The following is a 10,954-nucleotide window of genomic DNA, read 5'->3' as shown; positions in this document are numbered from 1 at the left end:
GATGATTGTGAAATGTTTCAGCATGTAATCTTATCTTTATGTTCCTGATATTAACAAATTTACAGAGTGTATAGTAAAATCATCAAATTATCCTTATTTTTCTGTTATAAACTAATGAACAAAATATATTTCAATATCTGCAGATTGTAAAATATTTTATCAAAAAACTTATCCTTATTTTCCTGATATAAATAAATGGACAGGGTGTCTGATGATTGTAAAGTATTTAGCTCCAGGTCCCAGAGTATTTTCTACTTCTTTCTAAAAATAAATTAATTATATTGTTAGTTATTTAAGAACTCTGTATCTATGAATACTAACATGCCCCTGACTTAGCAGCATAAAGTGATTTTTTAAATAAGATTTATTACCCATTTTTTTACATTGTTTCCAGTTTTATTACTTTTCTTAGATGTGAAAGTTTAGTTAAAATTTGCAAAAATGATTTCTTGCAAAAATGGGAGCAAAGATTTTCCGCAATTTTATTAGCATTTATTGCATGATCGGACTAAAACACTTTTTGGCATGTATATTGTATATATCTATCAAGTCTCAATCTATCTAACTGTCTCTCTCTCTCTCTCTCTGTCTCTCTACTTTTATGTGCTTTTAATTATCTCTATTTATATACCTATATATCTTTCTATTTATAGTCCACATAGAATGAATAACAAAAGTTTATTTGTAAAACATCATGTTTCACGCATAAAGCAATCTTCAGTTACAATTATCTTCATATACTGAAAATAACAATAGCATTTACAGATTTTTTCAATAAAATTTAGTGGATTTTGTCAGGGAGTAAGGGAGGGGACAATGGATCGAATATTAAATTTTTAAGAGTCTCAGACTATGGGTACTGGCTTAAAGGGAATGTGCAAGAATTCAGCAGTTTCTTACTGACTTTGGGTACTAGCGCATCAATCCCCATTAACTAGCTGAGTTAGTTTTGAATAAAGCAGACAGAAAAATTTGTTCTATGATGACTGGTTTTAACAAATATTTTTCCCAAGAAAATGTCATTTCATGTATAGAAACTCTACTGTGATATTTATGTATTGAACGATCTAAGAACCCCTTGAATTTAGGTAGCAGTTAAAAATATATGAGAAGGGTTGACGAAGTTCTAAGGGTGATTTTCTAGTGATTAATTACAGAATGTTTACTGCATTGTGATGTACTGGTAAATTAATTTTCAAGAAAATGATTTTTTTCTTAGAACTAATTTTGTTCTCAATTATATCACCATGATCCCTTTATAATTTTGGTCAAATTTTTTGGATAAATCTGGTTTTCATTGCTTTTCAGTGAAAACTCTAAAATTGAATTAATTGCCCATTGTCCCCTCCCTTACTCCCTGGGATTTTTTTTCTATCAATCTACATATTTACCTGGTTCCATCTAGTATGAAGTGCAAATATAGAATAATTAAGACCCGCTATCTCCCACGGGGCATCTGCTATTTGTGACCTAAACAAAACGTAATTTTGTAAATTTTTATGTAAAAAAACAAGAATAATAAAATACCTGAGTAGCGAAGCACATAAAAAAATCATGGATTGAATTTTGGACAAGCATATTTAAAAAGCATTTGTTTAAATCAAGAATAGATATTTTTTGGAGAGAGAAAATTCATGAAACCTTTTTGTAGCTAAACTGATGGTCAAAGTAGTTTACATGCTGGATGCCCATTGGTATAGGGAATCTTCAAAAAACTAGTTCAGCCTTCTATGTTATAAAGAAGCTGAGAAAATCACATAACTTCACAGACTCTCTGACTGACTGACGGACGAAAAGACAAAGTGAGTTATATAGTAGCTTATATAGTTTGAACTTTTGAAAGAAAGTGAAAGGAAATCTGTTTATGTTTGTTCCAAAGGATCTTGCTAACCACTAAATTGAAATGATTCTCCTTTATAGTGAAGCTTCTTATCTCTTAAAACTATTTTATGAAGGGTACCTCCACCCTTCCAAGATGACCCCCTTAAAAAATAACCCCCCCTCAAAAAATGCCTTTTACTTTTTCGTTTAAAACTAAAATTGAAAGTAAAGATTCGAATTCCTACTTTCCACAAGTGCCCCTAGAGACCTCTAGAGGCGTAACCATCCAATTGTTTATCCATGTATAATACCTTGAATATCTCTATATATCTAACCATCCAGCTATCCATTATCTAGCTGTCAATCCAACTATCTGTTAATCTATAATATCTTGAATATATCTATCTATCTAACCATCCAGCTATCTATTATCTATCTATCCATGATACCTTGAATAAATCTTGCTAGAATCATCCATCCAGCCACCATAAAATATTTTATTCGGTAAGACGACATTTAAATCGTTTATGAGAGATAATCTTAATAATATGTTCTGTATTGATGTACCGGCACACTAAAACAAAGATAATAGTTATTTTTCCGCGGATATCAAAATAAACAATTATTAAATAAACAGTTTTGCTAGATTCGAGGGCCCTAAGGCCCAGGCTAACAAAATAGTTTTATGATTATTATTTTGATATTCATGGAAAATTGTCTGTAAATATATGCTATACACAATTTTTCAAAATGGTTGAGAACCGGTTCTAATACAGCGGATATTAATCAGTTTCGATTAATTGGAAAGAAGGTGTCTTAACTTTTATTTCTATAGCTAGTCGGTGTTTTTTGTAAGTAGTAGACATAGACGTCCAAGGGGGGGGGGTAAAGTGGGATTACCCCCCCCCCCTATTTAAAATTTACCCCTACCCTGGGGGTGCTGTAGGCACCCCCAACCATTTAAGAGGGGGTATTTACCCCCCCCCCAAACAATAAAAAAAAAATTTTAATACTAAATATTTAATAAAATTTGAATTAACCCCCCAAAAAAATTTTACCCCGGGGGTAAATTTTTTTTTTTGGGGGGGGTAAACAAAATTTAACCCTGCCAACAGGTTTCAGAGGGGGTAATTACCCCCTGGGTAAAAATTTTGGAAGAGGGAAAAATAATTTGCGGCTTGCAAAGCGTTTTGTTCATAATGGCAATTTTCTTTTTTTTGTTGCGTTTTAGTACCTTTAAACCGACTTAATTTTTTTTTTAACTTAAATTACTTTAAAAATTAGAGGCCTACAAAAAAACCATTCCATATCTAAATTATATGGAAAATTTTGCATCTACTACTTACTAAAAACACCGACTAGCTATCAAATAAAAGTTAAGACACCTTCTTTAAAAAAAAAACAAGGAGGGATTACATCCAATTCAATGGTCCAATAGTTATGAAGCCGTTTGAAATGATAAGCTAAACATATAGGAAACAATTAGAAAGAGAAAGTTTAAGAAATATAACATATAAAAGAAGCTTTTAAAATCTATAAAAAAATCATACTGGCCTACCAATGGTCATTTAAGATGTAAACTGGCCTGCTATTGGTAATTTAGTCTGTGTATTGGACTATCATTGTCTTTTGTATTTTATGACGTCATTTTTATAGGCACTGTAAAGAGATTCCACAGAAAAGAGTAGAAAGTGCAGAAAACAGTTTTTAAAATGCTTTTAATAATAAAAATAAACCACCACCCTCCCTCCCATCATATCATCAAGGTTGGGGTAGTGAACGACAACCTAAATCGCCCCCCCCCCCCTCTTACCAAAAAATTCTAAATACTTCAAAATAACTTGCCTTTGGTTGTTTTAAAAATCCAACTTTCATAATTTTCTTACATTGTTGTTGTTTTTCTTGTTCATATTCTAGTTGAGTTCCAAATTTCTCACCATTGTTTTGTATACTACAAAATAAAGATGCTGTACGTATTGATGCAAAAAATGGAGACAAATTTCAAATTGTTTTGGCGTGTGACGTCATACCCCCATCTCTTTTCTAGGGGGTTTCTTTCCTCCTCCCCTTTTCTTTCCCCTCACTTGTGACGTAAATAAACAGCCCCGTCAAATCAATTTAAAAATTGTCCCCATTTTTTGCACCAATACGTACAGCATCTGGCTTATTTTGTAGTGCATCTCCTCATCGTCGGGGAAAAGTTCAAATCTAGGCTCATCAGCGCGTCACAACTAAAGACCTTATAAATGGTTCTTACTGCTGCTATGTCAGATGCAATCAAGAATTGGTTGTCTGTTGTTTAATACAAAACTTATATTTATGTTTACCTAAAGAAGTGTTTACTTACTGAAGTGACAAATATGAAAAAGTGAAAAGCATCGCCACAGCAGCAAAATATGTCCATTTTTCTACTTTTCTTTTCATTTCTGAAATAATTATAAATAAAACAGATGTGGGTTTAATATATTAAAGTTTGTCTGCATGTTAAGATCTCGCCAAACACTGAACCTAATTGGTTTTTAATTTTAGAAAAACTTTTTCTAAATTCTAGTTTTAAAAAAATTTCGGGATGTGAATTTTTTTTCTTAGAAGGGTGGGTTCGCCCACCCCACCCCATTTTTTATTTTAGTTTAAAAATAATTATTTTTTTTTGAGGAGGGGGATAATTTTTTTTTCTAGGGGCGATTTATCTTAGGTGGTTGGTGGACGGTACCCTCCTCCAAAATAGTTATTAACCTTTCCGGGACCTATGAGAAGCTACCCTGTTAAGGAGAACCCGAACGGTTCAGCGGTTAGCGAGATCCTTCGGTACAAACAAACAGAAAGACAGACATCGTTCTACTTTGTATTATAATCTTTGAAATTTTTACTTTGTACTCCATTAAACTGCAATGTCATTGTCCCAGTATTTTAAGGTTAAAAAGTAAGCAATAATAAACAAGGGTGACAACATCAATAATAAACAAGGATGACAACATCAATAAAAGCGAAGCTCTGAAAGGTAGGGCAAACGAACACTTACGCTTGTAGAATATCAGAACCATAGGCGTCCAAGGGGGGGGGTAATGGGCCATTTGGCACCCCCAAACGATTTTGGGGGTGCCGTAGGCACCCCCAAAAATTTTTGAACAATACCCCCCCCAAAAAAAAATTACCCCTACCTTGGGGGTGCCGTAGGCACCCCCAACGATTTTGGGGGGGGTATTTACCCCCCCCAAAATAAATGTTCTTTAAAAAAAAATTTTGGGGGGGGTATTTACCCCCCCCCAAATTGAATGTTCTTAAAAAAAAATTTTACTGAAAATTTTTTTTTGGGGGGGGGAGGGAGTAATCCCCGCCCCCCCCCCCCCTAAACCATCCCGGGGATCTATGATGTAATTGTAAAGCACTGAAGATTCCATAAAATAGATACCTAACTAAATTAAATATTTCATTAAATAATGAAAAAGAATTTCTATAGGCGATTTCTTTTGGGAGGATGTCAGGGTGTCTCAAAACTAGTTATAAAACTTACCAGGACCTATAAGACGCTTCACTTTAAAGTATAATCATATTGGTTCATTGGTTAGTGAGTTAATTATTGTATTTTTATGTTCTAAAGAATGAGATACTACTATATATTTGAATAGTAGTGGCGCCCTTAGCATCTAAGAACTCGTGTTTTCTAAAGGGTAAAAAGGGAGGAGAAAAATAGCCTAAAACCACTCAAAGGATTGACCTATAATAGTATGGAACCATCATGGGATCTATGTGAAGCTTTCCTAAAAAGGAGAACTCAGTATTAAAAGTAATGAAATCTGAAGCTATAGTCAAATAAACCTTACTTACTACTTTATGTTATAGGATAGTACTTATTAACTTAATAGATTAGGTAGGTGCTTTTTTTACATAATTAAATTACCCCCCCCAAAAATTTTACCCCTGGGGTAAATTAGTTTGGGGGGGGTAATTACCCCCCCCCAACAGATTTGGGGGGAGTATTTACCCCCCCCAACAGACTTTAGGGGGGGTAATTACCCCCCCCAATCAAATTTTACCCCCGGGGTAAAAATTTCTGGGGGGGTAAAAAAAAATTTCGGCGCGCTTCGCGCGCCATTTTACCCCCCCCAAACACGAATTACCCCCCCCCCTAAAATTTTTTACCCCCCCCCAAAAAAAAAGCTTGGACGCCCCTGATCAGAACTAAATAAGCAAAATGGAAATGTGAAGTTTTGACGAAATTGTGCGTATATTTGTTGCATAACTGTTTAAAGAACAAGCTTACATCTTCAGGACTTGATTAGAGAGTTGCTACGCTTTCTAAATCATACCTAACTGTTATAAAAATCATCATTCAAAGTTTGAAATCGATGGTACCATTCGAACATGTCCAAATTAACGTACGGACGGACAGACCGACTCTTATTATACATTATAGAAAATCTTCGCTTTTATTTATTAATTGTAGCTTTCTCTCGTTTCTCTATTAAATGTTTATACAAAATAGTTAATGATAATTTTAAAATCACCCCTTCTGTAGATTAAGTTTAGTGGTTCAAACGTTTGAACACTAAACTTACATATCAGCCAATCAAAATTTTCTTTAAGTCCTCAAAGTTGTTCAACCAACGAATAACAAAACAGCCCATTGTCCCTTTTCTCTCTGTTTATTAGTGGCTTCGCTTCTAGCATCAAGGGGCTCTGTATATAATTTTCATTAGTGATACTTTTGTAACTCAAACCACTGAATTAAAGTTAGTGTGTTCCTCCATACCCTTTTTACTCGTTTTGGATAAATATAATTTTTCAGAACACAAGAACACTCTATAAAAATCATTTTTTATAGGAGTGCTATTTACGTGTGCAATCACAAGAGCAAAATATTTTTAACAAACTATAATACTGTTCTTTTTGTAGTTTTTTTTGTTAGCTTTTTATGCTTTATTTATTGGGGATTGGTACCACCACCATCCCAAGAGAATTCACCCTTGTAAAAAATTACCCCTCCAAAATAATTCGTACTACTTTTTATATTTGCTAGCGACTTCGCCCCTAGCCTCTAGGGGCTTTGCCCCAAGGGGAAATTTTTAAAAAATTAAACACTACTGGAGCTGCCACCACTAATTTCAAATTATTCAAACAAAAATGTGGTGGGGGGTGATTTTTTTTTGGTGGGTTGGGGGTGTCCTCCCCTCCCCAAGAAAATAGCCTAAAACCACCACAGGAACAGGAGGTATATTCTCTAAAGAGTAGAATACAATCGGTTCAGTGGTTACCGAGATTTTAAGGAACAGACGGACGGAAAGACAGACATCATTATACTTTGTATAATAGAAAACTAAAATTTAAAAAATAAATAAGCCCCCTCCCCCTCCCTCATTTCTGTAAGTGTCCATATAGGCCTTCATTGACATAGTCGCTAGTGCAAATTTAACTAAAATAGCTTTTTACAGAAGTGATTGTACAACAATATTTTATATTGTTCGTGCGCTTGCTTACGAGTTCTAAGGACATGGCTATTTTGATAAAACCTACTTAATTACAGTACAAAGCTTGCTGTTATAAATGAATTAGGTAATTTAAGAACTAAGATTTTTTTCCCAATTAAGTTTTTTTCTTGTTTTTACGGTGAATGTAAAATCTTTATAGATAATAAAAGCAAGTTTTTCCTCATTTTTTTGTCATTTATACTCAACTTAGATTGCAAACATTAAAGAACAACATTTTTTGCCAAATTACAGAAAATAAGCGAAAGATGTTTTAGTTACGAGCTTTTCAAAAAATATTTATTTTACGATGCCTCTTTATTCGTCTGTTAAAGCTGCTAATACAAATTTGGGATGAAATAGGTAAATACGAATAGTTATGTAAAAACATATTAATTAATTTCTCAAAAAGTAATATATGATCGAAACTACTAGCGGCTATGCCCCCTAGAGGCCTCTAGGAACACTTGAAAAAAGGGTAGTTGAATTAAATATCCAATTTTTTTTTAGTTTTAAAAAGAAAAAGTAAATATTTTTTGGGAGGGGATTTTTGAGGGGGGGACCTCCCATTTTTATTTAGTTATTTTTTCTAGGGGCGATTTCTCTTGAAAGGTTGGTGGTACCCATCCCGACAATTTAGTTATAAACCTTCCCAGGAGAGGCTACCCTGTAAACATCCTGTTCCTTCAACATAATGATTCATTGGTTAAACAAGGATGACAACAACCAACAATTCTAGCGGCTAGGCCCCTAGGCCTCTGGGGGAATTTGATGTTTGGGGATTATATTTTCTTGGGCGATTTTCTTACAAGGTTAGTGGTACCCTACCCCAAAATAGCTATAAACCTTACCAAGACCTATGAAGAGCTACACTGTAAAGTAGAACAATATCTGTTCTAAGCCATATCCTTAGGTAAAGACAAACAAACAGACAGACAGACAGAGATCCTCTTACTTTATTATAAGGATAATTAGCATATGTCCTTGAAATAGAAACTTCTGGCCGTTACGAAACTGTCAACGTCAAAAATAACGTTTTATATCTAACTAGTGGCTTCTCCCCTTGCCATCTAGGGGCTTTGCCCCAAGAGGAAATTTAAAAAAAAAAGATTCAAAACCTCTGGATCGAGCTGCCACCACTAATTCCAAATAATAAAAAAAATAGGGGGAAGGTTTTTTTTAAATTTTGAGGGGGGGAGTTAGGGGTGTTTTACCCACCAAGAAAATAGCCTAAAACCACCACAGGACCAGTAGGTATATTCCCTGAAGAGTAGAATCCAACCGGTTCAGTGGTTACCGAGATCTTAAGGGACAGACGGACAGACTGACAGTAAGATAGACACCCAGCATTCTTCATTGTATTATAGATATTTGTAATACAAGTAAAGAACGTCTATCTGAATGAAGCTTAAGATCTCAGTAGCGTAAAACCAATTGGGCTCAACTCTTCAGGAAATATAAATACTGGTCCTAAGGTTGTTTTAACCTATTTTCTTAAAGAGTGGGATACCCTCACCCCCCCCCTTGCATTCGCCTTGGGCTAGGGGTAGAATGCAAAAAAGTAGTATCTTCACTACGAAAGAAAAGGATCTCGCTAACCACTGAACTGATATGGTTCTCCTTTACAATTAAAGGTCCAGGGAAGGTTTTTCAATCTCCCAATAAAAGATAACTGCACCCCAAAAAATGTTTTTTCTTCATTTCCTTTTTAAAACTCAAATTAAAAACTAAGTGATCGACTTTTCTCCCTCCCACCTTAGTGCCCCTATAGGTTCTAGACGCGTAGCCGTTAGTCTTAATATAATGCACGAAAAAGGAGAAAATATAAATTTGCAAAAATTCTTGTAAAAACAGCAACAATGAATGTTTGCATATAAAGAGTGAAAACGGAAAAGTGTAAACTTCATATGCATTAGTCTCAAACTGGAGGAGTGAGGGTGGGGGGTGGTGGTAAACCTCAATTAAATGCACGAAAATATAAAGAACGTGTCCTAACTTTTGTGATTTTTCTTTAACGCATTCGTGACGAGCTCCCAAAGTTCAAAGTTTGGATTAACCGGGGTTCAACAAAATAGATTTTTTCAATAATTACTCAACATAATTCAAAAAGTAACGTGTCAAATTAAAGATCTTACTATTTTTATGCACAATGGCAATTTTCTTCTTTTTTTGTTGCGTTTTAGTACCTCAAAATCAACTTAATTTTTTAAAAACTTAAACTATTCAAAAATAAGAAGTCTACAAAAAAAGTCTACAAAAGCACCGAATAGCTATTTCTTTTTAATCACAAAAGTTAGGATACGTTCTTTAGAAAAAAGAAAAAAATTAATATAAATAGGGAGAGGGGAAAAGTGTATATTTCATATACAAGACATAAGTGTCAAACTGGAGGGGTGGGGGGGGTGGTAAATCTCAATGAATGCACGGAAAAGGAGAAAACAATGCATATTTGCTTATTAAGAGGGAGAGAGGAAAAGACATACTCTACACCTAAGGCATCAGTCTCAAGGCCGGAGAGGCGGGAGGAGGGGGGGGGAGGGGGTTTGTGGTGAGAATAAAACACAATTTTCCAAAACGATTTTTAACATGCATCGTTATAATTGATTATAAATTGTTACAAAAGTTATATAGAGTTAATGAAATGGTATATATTATCAATGTCAGTTTTTCTGATTTGTTAAGCTATGCTTTCACGGATGTTATCATTTTGGTTTTGCTTATTACAACTTTTTCTGAGACCATTTTTCTTATCTTTAGAGTTTGATCTCTTGTTATCTTTTCTCCATAAACCATAATTAAAGGCATGTTGTGCCTGTAAAAAATGCCCACCAACTAGCTGTAAATAGGTTGCAAACAAGGATGCAAAAAACTATGAAAGAAAAGTTCAACAAAACAGACAGCCAAACGATCATTGATCATTTCTAAAATTAAAGTAATACACATTAAAAAAAAAAAACATATCTTACAGTCTAAACAAAAATTTCGTTAAATTTTACTTCAAACTTACTTGAATATGATTATTGATTTTAGACATGCGTAGTGCCGAATTGTCAAAGGAATATTCATTGCAAAGATCGAAAGAATGACACTATGACACTGATTATCTGCTCTATAACTTACTTTATCTGTTTGTCCAACCACAATTGTTTGTGCTTTGCTACTTATGAATATTATAATCCTTGTTGTGTTATAACTTTAATGAAAGAAAACTAATGCCTAACTAAGGATTTTGTCTGAAACGTGCATAGTCAAAAGTAGGACATAAAGCTATAACTTTGTGTACATCACTAGTACACATATACAATATGTCCCAAGGTTGACCATAGTGATAGTTTTGTGTACATTGTTAACACACACTATGGTCCAATCTTAATATTAAAAAGGCATTCCCCTTTCTCTAAATATAAATGTCGCGCACCTGACATAGCAGCAGTAGGCTCCATTTTAACTGATTAATCTGAGGTGAATCCTTAAAAAAATTTTGCCTCACTAAAATCAGTGAGACTCACTAAAATTTGAGAGACAATAATTTGCCTCACTAAACTTTTAGTAAAGCAAACTGATTTTAGTGAGGCAAAAGTTTTTTTTTAAGAATTCACCTCTGATGTTTAACTTTAAAATTCATTTTAATATTTTTATTTAAAATTGACGTCCGTAACTTTTTGGTT

General features: G+C 34.0%; 1 protein-coding gene across 1 annotated transcript; it reads right to left on the bottom strand.

The window, feature by feature from the left end:
- Positions 1-174: 174 nt before the first annotated feature.
- LOC145323124 (galactose-3-O-sulfotransferase 3-like) lies at positions 175-10,729 on the bottom strand. The gene is made up of 6 exons (XM_080165512.1): positions 10,705-10,729; positions 4,169-4,247; positions 3,667-3,772; positions 2,271-2,395; positions 1,392-1,470; positions 175-261 (listed from the first exon to the last, which is right to left on the bottom strand). Exons 1-6 carry the CDS (start codon positions 10,727-10,729, stop codon positions 175-177), a joined length of 501 nt encoding a protein of 166 aa, XP_080021638.1.
- Between the last annotated feature and the right edge of the window lie 225 nt (positions 10,730-10,954).

The sequence above is a fragment of the Acartia tonsa genome, chromosome 6 (genome assembly GCF_053477335.1).
Source record: "Acartia tonsa isolate MP-2025a chromosome 6, ASM5347733v1, whole genome shotgun sequence".
NCBI lineage: Eukaryota > Metazoa > Arthropoda > Copepoda > Calanoida > Acartiidae > Acartia > Acartia tonsa.
This window is presented reverse-complemented; position numbering and strand designations above follow the sequence as displayed.